We start from the raw sequence: 18,761 nt of genomic DNA, 5'->3' as shown, positions 1-18,761 counted from the left end.
GATGTTGGCATTGGCTGTCTTTGATACAGGGACTGGGCAGGCAAGGTTGCCTTCCCTGACCTTGTAAATCTCCTTAAGCAGTCAAACGTGACTTGATCACATTCTTCACCTTTCTGAAGGTAGCCCTTTATTTCTTTAGCATAGATTACCATCTCTTGGAGAAAGAAGTTCCCTACATTTATTATTGAGGCTCAGAGAGGTTAACTGACTTTGCCCAAGGTCTCCTGATCCTTTGTGCAATTCTTATACTTCTAGATCACACACTGATTTCACAGGAGGAGCATGAGTGCTGGGCTCACACAGATCTGAGTTCAAATTCCTCCAACACATACTGGGTTTGTGGTCCTGGGAGGGAGACCCAGTGTGCCATTCCCTGACTCATTCCTCCTGTCTTTCCTTTCCTACCCTGCCTGGGGGGGGGGTGTCCCTGCTTTTCTCCACTTTCAATCTCAGTCCCTCCTGTTTCCCAGGCCACTTCCTAACTTGAGCAATGAGATTTTTTTTTTTTTTTCAGTTGCCTTGGGCTCCATCTCTTCATTGCTGTTGGTCACTTAGGGCACTGTGTTTTTGAGGAATCTGAGCGCTGCATGGATCCCTCTACCACATAGTTTCACCAGTGAACTCAAGTTGCTGACTTTAGTATTGCAGACTAGGTTGGGATAAATCTACCATACAGATTTTTCCTTTCTTTCAGATCTAACAGAATGGAGCTAACTATTCCTTCACAGAGCATTATTTGTGTGCAGGAGATGAAAAATAGCATTACAGAGGTAATAAGGTGGCCAGGATGTGTTATACATGGCGCCCTTTTACCTCTTACCCTTGTCTTTGTCCTATCCCAAAGTTGAGCTCCCCACAGGTTGCCCTCTGCCTTTTCAATTGCTGTGATAAGCAGAAGCCTCTAGCCACCGATGGCCACTGTTGACCCCAGCAGTTAACTCCTGTTATTCTACAGAGGCTGGAGCTGAGGGCAGAGCTGAGGAAGGGCTAATGTTGGGTGGATGGAAGAGAGTTGAGAAGACTGAGCTTAGGGAGGGACCAACCATCAGAAATAAACATGTAGAGAATGTCAGTCCTGTTTGGACATTTGTTTGGTTGTTTGCAGATCTCAGATGGAGTCTTGTCTGGGGAGGGGGCATTTTGGAAGTTAACCAAAGCAGGCTGTCTCAGTTCATCTTCTTTTGTTATAATAAAATCTCTGGCACTGGGTTATTTATAGGTAATAGAGGTTTATTTAGGTCATGGTTCTAGAGGTTGGGAAGTCCGAGAGTATGGCACTGGCAAGGGCCTCCCACTGCGTCATAACATGGCAGAGGACATCACATGCTTGCTTTTATAACAAAGCCATTGCCTGGACGACCCAGTAATCCACTGATTCATGATTGGATTAATTCATTCATGAGGTCAGAACCCTTATCACTAGTCACTCCTCAAAAGCCCTACCTCCAAATACTGTTAACACATGAATTTGGGGATTAAGTTTCCAATGCATGAAATTTGGGGGAGACATTCAACCATAACACAGGATCATCTAGATCTCTGCACCTAAGGATGAGGCCGGAAGTAGGAAGTGGGGCTCAGCCTGGGGCACAGAGCTATCATGAAATGGGCAGAAATTTCCTGAGTTACCAAACCCACCTCAAGGGTGAATAGATCAGAGAATTCTGGGAACTAAAGACATCTAGAAAGAAAAAGGTACCACCACCCAACATTGTCACATCTTGGGAAGAGGAAAAGTAAAAAATTAAAAAAAAAAAACCAACAAAGTAAAACAAAAGGCCAAAGAAAAAAGAAGGAAGAAAGAAAGGAAGGGAGGGAGGAAGGAAGGAAGGAAGGAAGGAAGGAAGGGGAAGCTCTGGAGAGGAAGGAGGAGGATTTTCTGACTGTGCCTTGCTTTGTTTTCTACAGGTTTTGGCTGGTGATTAAGGAGGATGGACACATGGTCACTGCTCGGCAGGAGCCTCGTCTGGTGCTGGTCTCCATCACCTATGAGAACGACTGCTTGACCTTTAGTGCTCCGGACGTGGGCCAGCTGATTTTGCCGACCAAGCTGCCTTCCTCAAACAGGCTCCGTGATTGCAGGTGTCTGCCTGGGGACATGGGGGAAACTACAACAGACCTAATTTTCCTTGAGGCTCTTCCCTTCAGGTGCTATAATTTGCACAGCAGATGATGAAATTGGTAAAGAAAATATTTAAGGGGAGCATAGTGTGGCTTGGGATCCGATGGGGCTCTGGTGTGAGTGGGTGTTGCAAAATATTGCTTTAAGGGTACCCAAGACTAGTTTTAATCAGGTATGGTAAGATTGCGCATATGGAAATGACTGTTGTGAAGAAAGAAATCACTCATACGAAAGGACCCCAGGAACAGAAGGCACACAGGGAAGCACCAGGGTTGGTCAGGAGGTGGAGGGAGCAAGGGGAAAAACGTAGTCAAGAGCTTTTGTTGTGATTTCTACAGGAAAGGAAAAAAACAAGGCAGGGTAGGCAGGTTTAGAATTGGCCTTGGGACACAGAGGTTGTCTCCTGTAGTCTTGGTACATGCCCCTGGGGCAATTGAGGCAGGGCAGTAGTGGCCATAGTAGGTGAGGACTCAGTAAAGGAGGTGGTCAGTGGGCTCTGGACGGGTTGGTGTCCATATCAAAGCCTTGCTGGCAGGTGATTAGACTGCTTTCTCCAGGAATTGGCTGCCTGGGGAGGGGTCGTTCCTTCTCCTTGACCCTAAGATTTCAAAGCATCAAAAACAGAGAAAATAAATGGCATGACTGATAGAAGTATAAAGGGATTTCAGGTGCCTTTGTTTAGGGCTTGTCTTGGTTCATTCAAGTTGGAGGGCCCTTTTTATTTATTTGTCAACCTTCCAGCCAGGTGGACAGGGAGCTATGGGGATTTGACCAGCTCATCTCAGGGGTGGATGAGGAGGATGCTGGAGCTCTCCAAGGTGACACAGCCTCTGAGGTGTGGGATTGAGACTAAGCTACTTCAGCAGACAGGAGTCTGGTGGCAGGATTTCTACCTCAGGTCAGAGAGAGGACTTTAGCTTCTGTTCAGACGAGGGGAATTCTGCTGGGCTGCCAATTTCCGTGGCTTGCTGAGGTCTTGTCCTGTTTTTGTTGTTGTTGTTTGTTCGGTTTTTGTGTTTTATTTTTTGTTTATTTTTGTAAAACAAAATAAACATCAGCATGATAGAAGGTCTTGCCCTTTGATGTTAGGGAGTCCTAGAGATGTAGATGTTCGTGGGTTGTTGTAGTTCCCTTGGTCACCATCTGACCTGTTTTTTTATTATTATGTTTTATTATTATTTATTATTATTATTTTTTATTATTATGTTTTTTGGTTTATTCATATGTGCATACAATGTTTGGGTCATTTCTCTTCCCTCCCCCTTACCTTCCTCCTTCCCTCCCCTTCCCCTCCACCTCCTCGCTTCTAGGCAGAAACCGTTCTGCCCTTATCTCTAATTTTGTTGAAGAGAGAGGATAAACAATAATAAGAAGGACAAAGGGGTTTTTGCTAGTTGAGATAAGGATAGCTATACAGAGAGATTCCTAGCATTGCTTTCATGTTCATATGTGTTACGTTCTAAGTTGATTCTTCTTGAACTAACCTTTTCTCTAGTTCCTGGTCCCCTTCTCCTATTGGCCTTGGTCACTTTAAAGTTTCTGCATTAGTTCCTTTGCGTTGAGGACATCAAATACTATCATGTTATTTTGCTTTCTTACCTATCCTCATACCTCCCTTGTGTGCTCTCACCTTATCATGTGACCAAAGTCCAATCACCTTGCTGCATTTGCCCATGATCTAAAGTCCACATATGAGGGAGAACATACGATTATTGCTCTTCTGAGCCTGGATAACCTTGCTCAGAGTGACGTTCTCCAGTTCCATCCATTTACTTGTGAATGATAAGATTTCCTTTTTTTTCATGGCTGAGTAGAATTCCATTGTGTATAAATACCACATTTTCTTAATCCCATTCGTCAGTAGTGGGGCATCTTGGCTGTTTCCATAACTTGGCTATTGTGAATAGCGTTGCAATAAACACGAGTGTGCAAGTGCCCCAGGAGTGGGATTGCTGGATCATATGGCAGATCTATGTTTAGATTTTTAAGTAACCTCCAAATTTTTTTCCAGAGTGGTTGTACTAGTTTGCATTCCAACCAGCAGTGTACGAGGGTTCTTTTTCTCCACACATCCTCCCCAACACCTGTTGTTGCTGCTGTTTCTAATGATGGCTATTCTAACAAGGGTGAGGTGGAATCTTAGTGTGGTTTTGATTTGCATTTCCTTTATTGCTAGAGATGGTGAGCATTTTTTCATGTGTTTTTTGGCCATTTGAATTTCTTCTTTTGAGAAAGTTCTGTTTAGTTCAGTTGCCCATTTCTTTATTGGTTCATTAATTTTGGAGGAGTTTAGTTTTTTGAGTTCTCTGCATATTCTGGTTATCAGTCCTTTGTCTGATGTGTAGCTGGCAAATATTTTCTCCCACTCTATGGGTGGTCTCCAGTTTAGAGACCATTTCTTTTGTTGACCATGTGAATTGTGTTAGGTTTTTTTGTTTGTTTGGCAACTCTGGGGAGGGAAGCGAGGGCCTTGTACACACTAGGCAAGCGCTCTAGCAGGACGTCACATCCCGGCCCCCAAGCGAGTGTTTTAAACTTATGGAAATAGATGTCCAAAAGTCTCAGGGCTCAGAGGAGAGCCTCAGATTACTTTCTGTGCCCACAGAAAGTTTTTTCAAGCAGTATGTCTGAGCTGAGATCTATCCCTCATGCTTCCCAATTTTCAGAAGTCTGAAGCAATAATTCACTGATACAATATTTTGATTAATTATCTTAGCAAGCCTATGAGGTGGATATCATTAATTCCATTTTACATGGGTGGAAACCAAGACTTCAATGACTGAGAAGGTGGAGCTGGATTTGAATCAACTTGTGTCCTAGGCTTTTCTTTCATTGCTTATATGTGGGGAAGGGAAAGGCTTTTCCACAAATGACAGGTTTTGAATGAATAGATTTGCTGAATAAGCAGTTACCCCTAGGCTGCGGATATGACTCAGTGGTAGAGCGCTTGCCTAGTGTGGGCAAGGCCCTGGGTTTGATCCTCAGAACTGAAAAACACAAGACAAAGCAATAATAACAAAAAAGGCCCTAATCCCATCATGAAGACGCTACTATCTCCATCATGGCCTCATATACACCTCATATGCACCTATTACCTCCCAAAGGCTCTTCTTTCAAATGCCATCGCACTGGGGGAATCAGTGAGGGTTACGCATCAGCAAAAGAATTATGGGAACACAGAAACATTCAGTTCATAACAGGTGGTAATTACCAGAGGGATTACCACAGTCAGCTCACCAGAGCTTAAAATAAATAAAATAAAATAAACCAACACCCTCAAATATCATGCTGGCGCCTCTCAAAAGGCCAAATATTGCATGTTCTCACTCATTGGAGGAACTTAGACCTGGAAAGATGGTGATGATGTAGATCACGAGGCAGAAAACAGTGGGAGGGGAAAGAAAGAATATTGAGGGATGAGGACAATAGAATGAAACCCACAAAACACTGTTTAAAAAAGAGGGGAGGAGAGTGCAAGTGGAAGGATAATGGAGAGGGTGAGCTGGTTTGTTCAAGGTACACTGTATACACATATGGAATCATCACAATGAAATCCCCTTGTATAATTAACATATACTACTTCAAAAATAAAATAAAATGAAAAGAAAAGAAAATATGAAAGGAAAACAAGACAAAAAAGGAAGGAGTCTCTAGGGCCATGCACGGTGGTGCACACCTGTAATCCTAATGACTCAGAAGGATGTAGGTAGGGAGATCTCTGTCTGTTGCTAGCCCCTGGCAAAAATGAAAGACCCTACCTGGAAAATAAGTAATGAAAAAGAAAACAAAAAACGCTGGGACATGGCTCAAATGGACCTGCCTGGTAAGCATGAGGCCCTGAGTTCAACCCTCCACTACCAGCAAAAAAAAAAAAAGAAAGTCTCTTAATGCAATCATTTGGACAAGGGTGAAATGTCGTGGATGCTTATTTCATTTTTTAGCTTTCATTGCTTGTGTCTTGAATCTGCTTTCCCTTACTTTGTATCATGTTAAATTTTTTGAGGGCAGTTTTAGGCCAGTGGGGCTTCTTGGTTATCACAAAGGTTTCAGAGTGGTTTTTATACAATAAAGTCATCCTTATGTTTTAAAGGAGGAGGAAGTAAGAAATGACTTCAATGTTGGACAATCCAATAGAAGTTTTATTTCTTTGTAATGAAATAATAGTTTCCTTTGGAAAGAAGAGAATGTGAGATAGGAAAGATAACAAAGAGTTTTTCATCACTCACCACAGACTACTTCACCTCTGGTCCCAAGATGTGTGGATGTTTCTCTCAACCAGTGCATACCAGCTGGGCGTCCTACACTCCAATTCTGACACCATTATCTGGGGACAGATCAGATCCCGCAGGTGAAGGGCTCTGTCCTACAAGATGGTCCCCTACTTCCGATGCCGGTCACAGCTCAGATTGTGGCCTGTGCTTCTCACTGACCAGCTATAAGTTGGGGTTCCCACAGCCTCCTCTGTGGGTTCAATTAATTTGTTAGAATGGCATACAGAATTCAGGGACACACATTACCAGTTTATTATAAAGGACGTCTCAAAGGCCAAGAATGAAGAGTCAGATGAAAGAGACAGATGGGGCAGGCAGGGCTGGGTGGGATTGGAGTTCTCATGCCCTCTCTGAGTGCACCACCCTCTATAGACACGTCCACATTCTCCAGATGCGGTCCAAACCCACTCCTTTGGGTTTTTATGGAAGCTTCATTACATAGGTATGATTGATAAAATAATTGGTCATTGATTAACTCAACCTTCAGTCTCTGTCTCCTTCTTAGAGGTCTGGGGGTAGGACTAAGTTTTCAACCCTATGAGCTGGTGGTTGGTTCCCCTGGCAACCGGTCCCCCCATCTTCAGGCTATTTAGGAGCAGCCAAGCCATCAGTCATCTCACCAACATACAAAAAGCCAGTTGTCACTCTGGAGAGTCCAGGGGTTTTAGGAACTGTGTGATAGGAACCAGAGGCAGAGACCTAACTGTATGGTACTACCGCAAGAAATTTCCCCAGTAAGTTTCATTCGCTTACTAGATACATTGACTGTTGATGATACTAAACAATTAATTAACAATTTGCTACTCACAAAAGAACATACATAATGTACATGTAAGTTGTAAAATGTAATAATGAAACAAACACCTCTAGCACAGCACACAACTCCAGACTTTTCTGACCCTCCTCCCCCATGATTAACCAGTGTCCTGAATTCTTTTCTCATCCCTTTGTCACTCTCCATGGTTTTTCTATGTATTATGTACTGCATAAGATACAGTTAAATTTTCTATCTTATTGGTCTGGAGGTGGAACTAAGTGGTAGCCTTGCAAACATGCATGAGGCCCTGGGTTCGGTCCTCAGCACCATCGTAATGAAGTTTATCAAAATGTTAACTATGCCTGTCTTCTCCATCTTCCTACTTCTCTCAACATACTCCTAAGATTCATTCATTTGCTGCTGGTCACCAGAAGCTCTAGTTCACGTTTTCCCACTGCTGTGCAATTTCCATTGTATGAATTTGCTGCAACATATTCATCCCTTTGTCCTTCTTATAAAATTGTTTGCAGTTTTTCCCGAATAATAACAGTATTCCGTGGGCATTCTTACACATATCTTCTGGGAGCATGCATGCACACATGACTTCAGGAGCAGAGTGACTGAATCAGTAGGCATGTGCATGTTAACTTTTATAAGAAAACGCCTAGTTGGGCCAACTTGCACCTTGTCAGAGCAAAGGTTCCTGTTTCATGTTCTCATAACTACATTTTGTGGTTAGTCCTCAACTGGGGTCGGTTTCTGGGGACAGGAGGCAGTGAGGACTGGTGGAGGGATGTCTTTCAGGAGGGGGACAACACTAAGCCTCCCTGGATGGGAGAACAATGTGGGTGGACATCTGTGCTCTTACACACAGTTGCTGTTCTGAAGGAGTGTAGGGACATGTTCCACCAAGGAGTGGATTCTTGAGGCACTCATGAACAGTGATTTGAATCTGTTTAAATTAGTAGACTGGTTTCAGTTTTAGGGCAAAGGCTGAAGGCTCAGAGAGAATCATGAGATGTCTACAGGCACCAAGCCAAGAGATAAAGAGAGGCCAAGCAGTGCTTCAAGAAAGGGGTTCAGAGAGAAGGAAAAGACCCAAGAAGTGTTAACAGAAGAGCATCAAGATTTGATAGTAGGAGCCAGACATCGGTGGTTCATGCCTGTAATCCTAGCTACTCAGGAGGCAGAGATCAGGAGGATCACAGTTCGAAGCCAGGCTGGGGGTATATTTCAGCGATAGAGTATGTGTCTAGCATGGGTGGGGCCCTGGCATTAATTTACAGTCTCCCCCTAACACACACACACACACACACACACACACACACACACACATAAAAAAGACAGTAGATGGGACAGTTGGTCAGAGGATGATTTCACTCTTCAGATCAGGACTTGGAACTTCCAGGTGTGTAGAGGGTCTTCTAATCCTGAACACCTCCCTCATGTGCTCACGCTGGATCCCTTTACATATGTCACCTCACGCACCACACCATTCACATGGCGTGGGGCAAATGCTTCTCATGGTGCATGAAGGTAGGGGATGCTTTTCCTCAAGAGGAAAACCCTATTTCTCTCTCTCTCTCTCTCTCTCTCTCTCTCTCTCTCTCTCTTTTTGAACCCAGCTCATACATAGTGTAGCACATGCTAGGCAAGCACTCTGTCATTGAGCCACATCCCAGCCCTTGGTTTTTGAAGCATGCTCTTTTGTTTTGCTGTACTGGGGCTTAAACTCAGAGCCTTACACCTCCCTAGGCAGGTGCTCTACCATTTGAACCACCAGCACTTGAGTTCAAACTCCAGTACCAACCCCCCTTCAAAAAAGAATAAAAGGAATGATAACAATTTGGACCATTAACCTGAGTATGGTGGTACATACCTGTAGTTCCAGCGATCAGAGGGCTGAGGTAGGAGAATTGAAGAATTCCAGGCCAGCCTGGCTACATAATAAGACTGTGTCTCAAAAAACAAATAAGAAAACAAAACAAAAAAAATGACATTGTGCTATTAAAGAGGACCTTATTCTTGTAGTTAAAATGGATAGTTGAGAGTATCAAACCGATACAGTGTTCAGGCCACACTGCATACATTTTAGAGCATAATGCAATCATGTCATTTTAAATGTCAGTGTTTACAATTCAGTGGAAATTTTATTTCACAAATTAAAATTAGGATGAAAAAGTTAACATGGTTCTGAGAAGGATGCACAGCTTTTAATGCCTCCTTTAGGGTAATTCAGGTAAAAAAGTTGCAGATCACGGTATTATGTAACATTATCAGTCTTCCCCATGGGGTAGGTAGGTATTACATGATTGTCTGCAATTTACTCCCTGTGACAAAAGGTGGGAGTAGTTGAATGGTTTGCTTAAGGCCACAACTAGGGAATGGCTGAGTTGCAATGTGAACCAGGCCTTTTGGAGTTCAAGCTCAGGGTGCCATCTACTTCATAGCGATTCCTCTCTCTGAAGGTAACCAAAATCCTTGCTGCTCAAAGTGTGGTCCGTGGACCAGCAGCTTCAGCATCCAGAAGCTTGCTAGGAGTACAGAATCTCAGGTTCCCAGCCTCCAACCCAGACCCACTGAGCCAAGGTCTGCATTTGAACAAGCTCCTGGCTAATTTGTATGCACATTAGGGTTTGGGAAGCTCTTCCCCAGAGCACATTCTATACCCTCCTCGCTCTGCTGCTGCCAGCTTGGCCTCAGGACCACTTAATAGCCCTCTGGGATGGTCAGGGCCCAGAGGTCCAGCTGTGCCATTGTTGTGGTGGTCTGGTCGCAGTGGCAGTAGTGTTTGGGAACTTTGTCTTATGTATTGAAGAATGAAAGTCATGGAGAACAGGGTGAGCAAAAGAGCAGAGTCTTAAGCAGAGAAGAAAAGGTGAGTTTTATTTAAGCAGAGAGAAAAAGGAAGTTGAAAAACTCCCATATGCATGGGAGGAGTCTCAGAAAGTCTGACCCCCCCCCCCAGCCTCTTCATCTGGTGGTTTTTATAAGGATTTTATTTCCTCGTTGAAGGGAAGCTGATTGCGTCTCTGTGCTATTGGTTTATTCATGGGTGTATGCTATCACTAGCCAGTGTGTTCCATGGGGACACTGTGTGTGCCCCCCTTTCCCTTCCCAGTGGCCCTGAGGTCCAGTGCACTAGCTGGGCATCTTTTCAGGGCATGGTTCACATACCATTCATATGCTTCAGTATTTCAAAATCTGGGTTTCAAGACTCCCCAGACTTCTCAGACCTGTTTATCTCATCTGTGTGTCCTTGGTAAGTTCCGTTGAGTTTCCCCTGTCCCTGTTCTGCCTGACCATTTTCTGTCTCCTAACTTCCGGTCTCCTAACTTCTCACCATCTTTACACCATTGCTCAGTGTGTTGATGTAAGTGAGTAACCTTGTGTTCCCCTTCAACCCTTGTAGGCTGTTTGGCCTAGACATTAAAGGCAGAGACTGTGGTGATGAGGCAGCTCAGTGGTTCACGAACTACTTGAAAACAGAAGTGTACAGGTTGGTTCAATTTGAAGCAAGCATGAAGGGGAGAGCATCAGAGAAAATTTTCCCTTTTGTGCAGAATTACCAGGTGAGCTTTCAGAGGGTCTTCCTTCACTTCTACCTGTCACCCTGGACTTCATGGCTTCTTATGGGCTACAAAAACCTCTTGTGAGACCTCAGTTAGGAAAACTTGGCAATGGCTCAGGTGGGTGGTTCTAAGGGAACAACCTGGGAGGAGACACTGAGGATGGAGAGGGAGGTGGGATGATTGATGTCTCAGCGGTGGGGTCTCGTGTGTGTGGGACTGGACATTGGAGATATTGTGGAGGAAGGGGACAGGGGTGACTTCCAGGGAGACAGAGACTCAGGAGAAAACTGGCTGGAGAGGTAAAAATTAGCAGTTTGTGAAGTGATAGAAGTGGGTTCTCTCCTGGGTCCCCCTCACAGCCTGTGTGGCATGGTTATTTCAGGGGCTGGAAAGGTACCTCTTCCTAACAAAAACTGTCCTCTGTGTCAGCCACTGCCCAAAGACCAAGGCCTTTGTTTTTGCCATGAACCAAGGTTTAAAATGCAAGTATCTTGGGGAATTGTTCCCTAAAGCTCCTGAAATATAAAGCACCTTGAGAGCAGGATTTTTGTTGTTGTTGTTGTTTGGTTGGTTGGTTTTAAATCTGCCTTGTTACGGGTGTTTCCCCATAAGTAATCAGTAAGTGTTTGTTGAGTTAATATGTGGTGTCAACAAAATTCTTACTAGAGTGTAGCTGATTGGCAGCATACTCTTCCCTGTGTGATGAGGAAGTGAAATGCCTACTTCTAAGGTAGGGATGAGGAATGAGGGAGAAGAGGCCTGGCAAGTAACATTAGCCAGGGCTAGCCCAGGCTACTGGCCTGCTACTGTGTGTGGACAGGAACCATGTTCCGGCCCATAGTTTCCAAGCCCAGGGATACCTCCTGAACACCACTCCTGCTTTTGCACTTTGGTGATTCCCTTTTGGACCTTGCTTAGCTTTGCAGTTGGACTCAGCAATTTTACCCAGTGTCAACCTGGTTGTACTATGTTCTTGGCACAGGTGGCCTATCCAGACTGCAGCCCCATCTTGATGCTCTCGGAAGCCTCCCTGGCAGATCTGAACACCAGGATGGAGAAGAAAGCAAAAGTGGAGAACTTCAGGCCAAATATTGTGGTGACAGGCTGCCATGCTTTTGAGGAGGTAAGGGACCTACTATCTGGGTGCTGTGCTCTCCGTGAGAGCTAAGGGAGCTGCAGCCTTCTCTAGTCAGCAGCAGCCCAGATCCTCCATGGTTGGCAGAGGGGAGACTCCTCCCCACATTTCACCCGGACTTGTTCATTTACTGTCACCGCCACCTTCTCTCTGGCCTCAGGAGGCGCTGCTATCTCTTTGATGCAAGCCTTGGTCTGAGACTGGAATGTGTAACCATGGCTCAGGGATAACAAAAGGGAAATGAAGGTAGAGAGAGCAGTCATTCCCCCTGTCCTGTACTACCCGGGAGTGCTCTCAAAGATTCAAGCCCTAGGCCCCAAAGTGGAGGCCATGAAGATATAGGAACAGAGCCCCTGATGATGTCTCTTGCTGTGTCCTGACTTTTCTCCATGCTCTCCTATGTGACTTATAGCAGAAATTTCCACCCTCTTCATTCCGTGTGACCCTACAGGGACAACTACATCAGAAGCTAGTCATAACCTTGCCATCTGTACACGACATCTACCTAGCTGGGAGGAGCCTGGCTATAAGAAAAGCTCAGTGTTACACTGAACATGGGAGGGGATGGGCTAAATTTGCTGAGTGTCGGAAGTACTTTCTGAGTACTGGAAGTAACAATAAGTACCATTCATATGCCCTGATCTAATTAATCACTTCATGCAATTACTTTATTGGATTCTCCTAGCAACCTTGTGATGTCTGTAGTATTATCGTCTTTGGGACAAGGGAAAGGAGGCTCAGAAATGTTACACAGCTTTGTCCAGCGGATAAGTGGTGGCGCTGGCATTAGAACCCATGCCTTGCCTCTCCAGCCTCTGTGGAGTTGGGATGACACTTCCACTGCAGAGATCTAAGCAGTTAACAGAGAAAAAAAGCTCTTAAACACCCTCAATTCTTTGCTCCCATGAAAGACTGCACTGCCTTTTGTGTGAGTAGAATGGTCCCTTATTTGTGGGGAAGCATGGTTCTTTATGATAAACCTTTGTGCAAAGCCAGTATAAATCTATGTCCCTACTATTTGATAATTTAAAAAACAGCCATGTATACAGAAGTTGTCTGTTAATGTTATCCTTGCTATCTAGTTTAATTCCTCTTTACATTTTTGTTAATTAAAAAAAGTTGCTCGTCTATAATAGGCCAGGCAGGGTGGCTGGGAGCTCTGGATGCAGGATTTCCACTATGAGAGGCGTGGCTGTGAGACTGTGACAGCCCGGCGTGAGAAACACTTGAATATGTGAACTTACAAGGTGCCAGGGATGCTGAGGAGTAGGAAGTACTGAAATCTGCCCAGGGAAGGGAGGCAGGTGACTGTGGGGGTTCAGATGAGGCTAGCTGGAAGCAGTGCTGTGCATCTGTGCTTGTGTGGACTGGACTGCATGTGGGCTGGTGAGTTGGCCGGTCATTGTGGGACAAAGGAGACATCTGGATGGAAGGTCTATAAGCATGAGAGGCCGTGAACAAAGAACATGGAGCACAGGAGCACTGGTGAAAAGGACAGGGGGCAGGAGGAGCCCAGATGGGGCATTGGGTAGGGGCCACAACACCAGGAATTTGGATTTTAAACTGTGGATATCAAGAAACTGATAATGATTCTGAACAAGAGAGTTATTATGACCAGCATTCATCCAACAGCTAGCTAGCTGGTGCCTGCACTGTGCCAGGTGCATTGTTACTCTGGCAGCTCTCTAGAATGCATTGAAAGGAAGGGAAGCCTGGGGCAGAACACTTGTGCCATGTTCAATCACCAGGGGATCTCTTTTTTGTTTTCTTCTTGTGCTGGGGATCAAATTTAGGGTCTGGCACATGCTAGGAAAATGCTATATTGCTGAGCTATATCCTCAGCTAAGGGACTCTCTTTTTTAAAATGCATATTAGTAGGTCTCACCTGAAACCTACTGTAGCATCGAGCTAAGGCCTGTGATTCTGCATTGGCAGCATTGTGTTGGCAGAGTCAGTGGTGCCAGGAGAGGCACTGAGTTGGGGGTGCAGGGATCATGGAAGTGAGAAGTGTGGGGGCGGTGGTGGCAGAGGATGCTGGAGAGTTAGAGGCCCCATGTGCTCAAGCGGTCAGCTCTCTTTCTTCCTCTCCAAGAAAAAATCCAGACTAGATGGAATCTAAAGCATATACAATTTGAGGTACACTTTAAGAAAAAAAAAATAACAAGCTGGACACAGTGGCTCATGTCTGTAATCCTAGCTGCTCAGGAGGCAGAGATTGGATGATCCCTGTTGGAGGCCAGCCCAGGCAAAAACAAGATCCCCATCTTCAACAAAAAGCTGGGTGTGGTGGTACACACCTATCATCGCAGATAGGCAGTAAATAGGAGGATCTCTGATCTCTGTCCAGGCTGGCCTGGCTATAAACTTGAGACCCTATTTCAAAAATAACCAAAGCAAAAAGGGTTGGAAGCATTGCTCAAGTGGTAGAGTGCCTGCCTAGGAAGTGCTGAGTTCTAACTCCAGTACCTCTAACGAGAGAGAGAGAGAGAGAGAGAGAGAGAGAGAGAGAGAGAGAGAGAGAGAGAGAGAAAGAAAAGAGAGTAAAAACAAAATTTTGTGCAGGTCCTTAAAAGTTCTAGTGCAAATGAGGAGGTCTAAGACTGAAGCCTCATTTGATTCATGCCAGTGGCTCACACCTGTAATCCCAGTTACTCAGGAGACGGAGATCAGGAGGATTGTGGTTCGAAGCCAGCCCAGAGCAAAAAGTTTGTGAGATCCTATCTCTACAAACAAAACAAAACCAAAAAAACCAAAAAAACCTGGTGGAGTGGCTCAAGCAGTAAGAGTACCTGCCTAGCAAGTGTGAGGCCCTGTGCTGCCAAAAAAAAAAAAAGGAGTCATTAAATGCTTAGTAAACACTGAATGAAATCAGGGTGTTAAGAAAGCTTATTACCAAAGATGGGATTAGGAATTAGTCCGCAAAGCAAAAGTTCTTCCATAGAATCCTAATGGTTTGTTGTTTTTGGAGACTCTTTATTTTAGGGAATAAAATTTTTCTGGATTTGTTTCAACATTGTTTTGCACTATATATATATGTATATATTTTACTTTTTGGTGGCGCCGGAGTTCAAATTCAGGGCTTATGCACTTGAGAGGCAGGTGCTGTACCACTTGAGTCAAGCCGCCAGCCCTTGTGCTACTAATTTTGACTCAAGATCTTGAGCCAAGGAAATAGGAGAAGAATTTTTCCCCACTTATAACTTGTTAGACTTAACCTAAGGCAATGAAAACCTAATCCTGCCCTTGGGCAATTAGAATGGGTAAAGTCTTTTTCAAAATAATAATAAAATGTGAATTTGTGCTTCATAGATGACTTGGTGTTTTATTCCTGCATTGTGATGGGTTTATAGAAAGAGTAAGTAAGATAGGACACTCTTATTTTTCTGGAAAGACCTTTGGTCATGCATATTTTAAAAAATCCTTACTGTGAAATGATGCTAGCATTGTTGATTTATTCTGCCTTAAATTAGAAAGCCCAGTAGTTAAAGGCCTAATGCATTAAGTGGTCTACTAGCGCCATCAAAAAACTATAACCCTTTCAATTAGTGGGACTTTGTTAAATATTCATGCAATGTGATAATGCACATAAATGTTTAATAGACCCACTATGTAATAAAAAATAGCAAACCTAAGCACGTTGTAAAAAAATTCAGACCACTATTATAAAAATCTGAAGCCATAGGAGAATGCTTTGCGCAACACTTGCTCTGTGGTCCTAAAGTACTTTGTACTTTCCTGTCACTCAGCATATTAGGAGCTTTTAAAATGTCTAGCCAGTGTGGGATGTTCAAGTTCTGGGAATGAAGAGCAGTGAAGTTTAAAAGTAGTGAAATCGACCACTGCTTCTGAGCTCTGCAGTGCCATTGTGTGGATCAGTGTCCTCTGAACTTTGCTGGTTGTCCTGGTGAGCCAGGTGACATTTTTTATGGGATGTCTTGTGTTGTTGGTCTCCGCTCCACCTTATGGAAGAGATGTAGGCGAGCTTGCAGAGATCTCACGGGGGGTTGTTGTCTGTCACTCGGACGTGCTGCTCAGAAACTTCTGTCTTTTTTTCTTTTTTGGCAGCACTAGGGTTTGAATTCAGGGCCTTATGCTTGCTAGGCAGGCATGCTTGCCTGCCTAGCATTTACCACTTGAGCCACTCTGCCAGCCCTCAGACAAGGAGATTTGAAGCCAGCCAGTTGTGGTTTGAATCCCAGCCCCAACCTGCACTGGCATTATGAATGGTTGTGTCTTCCCAATCCTATCCTTTCTAGCCTATGAAAACCCAAAATTTTTGCCAGTCACTGTTACCAGACTTTTTGGTCTTGGATGACCTGAGTTGGGATGAGCTGGGATTTTATTTGAGTGCTTAGATAACGTATGTCTGTCATGCTGTAAGAACAGCCATACCTGCCTATCTGGCTTCAGGGATTTCTGTGCAACAGTAACAATCATAATATATCAAAAAACAATAACAATTGTAGCTCACAATTGAACTAGGTAGCAGGTACTTTATCAAATCCTTTATACTCATTATCTCATTTAATCCTCCTTCAGACTATAAATCCAGTCCATTATGGGGTTAGAATATCAGTTTAGTGTATCCTGACCAATATATATATTTTGAAACAGTGGCTTGCTATGTATCCCAGGGCTAGCTTTGAACCTGGGATCTCTTCCCTTAGCTTACTGAATGCTGGGATTACAAGTGTGATTGCATCTGTCATGGTCACCATTTTAAAAAAAGAATGAAATTAAAAATATTGGAAGAAACTATATCTAGGAGGATTAATAATTATTGTATACAACTTTGCTTGTTTTATGTGAGGTGTGGGGGAGAGAGTACAGTAACCCCATATTCAGATTTGTTTTCCATGGTATCAGTTACTCATGATCAGTCAATATTCCAAAAATATTAAATGGAAAATTCTACAAATTAGCAATTGACAGATTTTTGAAAACTATTATACTATAGTGTCTTAGTTATTCTATTTCATTATAATTGTTCTTAATCTCTTATTGTGTCTGATTTGAAGGCTAAGAGAAATAGCTCTCAAATCTTTCTCTTTGATGTAACCCTTTTTGCCATTGTTTAAACACACTGCAAATACCACGTTAACTTTTTTGAAAGTTAACCCAATCGTCCTCATGATTACTTGAAGTCCATTTCTCAAGATTTCCTTCATTAGTCTTTTTCTAGTTTATCCCTGGCCTGAGCAAACAGGACTTAATGTGAGACCTTGTTGAGCTGAATTAAAAGCAAGGATTTAGCTATTGAATAACATTTGCCATATCTCATACCTCTCAATATTTTATTATATTTCTGGTCAAGGAGGAAATAAGTTTTTGAGGACAATACATGGGTATTCCCTTTGAGCAAGTCTGACACATGAACACACATGTTTATAAATCACAACTAGAAATGGCCATTTGCTTTCCCACATTACCTAGGAGACAAGCCCATCAAACATGGGGGTGGACATAAAAATGGAGGAGTAGAGGTAGGTAGGAGTCCTCTGGGGACCCTACTGCCTCCAGCTTTGTCTTCATGACCTCTGGAGGGCTATAACTCATAGCCTGGACCAAGGTGCAGAAGAGAAGCCAACATAGCCCAAACTGAGGACTTTGGTGGTTGGATTGGTAGCTGCCTGTCCTAGACTCTGTCATTAGAGGGTGTGAGTTCCCTGGGCATCTCAGACAGTCAGGAGCCAAGATCCCAGGAGGGCTTAGAATACCTTGTGTGCATTAGGCACTGAAGTCCTTAGGGTTTCAACCTCCCCAGGTACATGAGTGGGACATGTACAGCCACGTCAGCTCCACAAAAGATCCAGTATCAGTGAATACATGTCAGAATACAACACCCACATCTCAAGAGCTCTTCTTCCCTTATTGTAACCTGTCACTGATGTTCCCCAAAGTGGGTGTCTTCAGGAAACAGAAGCCAACTGCAAAGAAAGCCTTAGGCTTCCTGCCCTTGGCTAGTATTTTTCAAAAGTCCAGGTGAACAAAGCAAATTCCTCCTGGCATATTTATTATACAATTAGGTACAATAGTAGAACATTATATGCAGTATTAGAAAATTGCCATTAGGTGAAAAATTAGAACTATATTTCATGTAATTCTGCAAGTGCACACGGCAGTGCTTGTGTAAGGTGAGCTTACTTTAAAATGTGTTTCTTTGCCACAGGGCTGTGGCATGGGTCATGAGGAAGCCTCAGTGAGTCTGGAACCAGGGTCATAGAAAGCGTCTTAATGATTCAACTCAAGAAACTTTTTAGATAGACTTTTTTTTTTTTTTCTGATTATAAAGGTAGAGTGGACCCTTGCTGTCCTTGGGACCATGTTTCTAAGGAGGCTGCCATTGAGGGAAAACCATGCTTGCTCAGGATGCATAGAGTTCAGTGCTGTACTGTGGATGCTGGATTCATATTTCCCATGATGCCACCCAACTTCCACTGTAGACATGTTGCCTTTCAGCAAATCTCACATGTTTACTTTATCACTTCAGTTAAGCACATTGCATGACTGGACTTGGGAGGATTACTGTAACTTTTACTCTGCATTGGGGCACCATTTGCTTTTTGGGAGGTGTATTTTCACAAAATTAAAGGCAGGGAAACACTTAGCAGATCACACAACGATTTAAACACAACTGGTAATAACGTAGGACTGACCGAGAGCCTCTCTGTGCCAGCTGAGCTGCAGAATGGGCATGGTTTGAGTTTGAGAACTCCAATCTTTTGGTTTTGAAATTTCTTTTTATTAATTAATCAGTTAACCCCCGCTTGATCAAAACCACATCTAATAAGTCTTCAAATAAGGTTGAGTTACTGTAATTTTTAAAATAACACATTCTGGCTAGGAGAGTATCTCAGTGGTAGAACACGTGCCCAGAATACTCAAGGCCTGGTTTTGATCCCCA

General features: G+C 43.7%; 1 protein-coding gene across 2 annotated transcripts in view; it reads left to right on the top strand.

Moving 5' to 3' along the window:
* The window catches only part of Mtarc2 (mitochondrial amidoxime reducing component 2), a 35,065-nt gene that overhangs the window by 3,162 nt on the left and 13,142 nt on the right, over window positions 1–18,761 (top strand). For both annotated transcript variants that reach the window (XM_020165006.2, XM_074048284.1), the window contains exons 2-4: window positions 1,909–2,082; window positions 10,563–10,722; window positions 11,705–11,845. In XM_020165006.2, the coding sequence (XP_020020595.2) occupies window positions 1,909–2,082; window positions 10,563–10,722; window positions 11,705–11,845 (475 nt within the window). The remainder of the gene's footprint in view (window positions 1–1,908; window positions 2,083–10,562; window positions 10,723–11,704; window positions 11,846–18,761) is intronic.

This window comes from Castor canadensis, chromosome 11 (assembly GCF_047511655.1).
Source record: "Castor canadensis chromosome 11, mCasCan1.hap1v2, whole genome shotgun sequence".
Classification (NCBI taxonomy): Eukaryota; Metazoa; Chordata; class Mammalia; order Rodentia; family Castoridae; genus Castor; species Castor canadensis.
The sequence above is the reverse complement of the archived record's forward strand: the minus strand, read 5'-3'. Positions and strand labels throughout refer to the sequence as shown.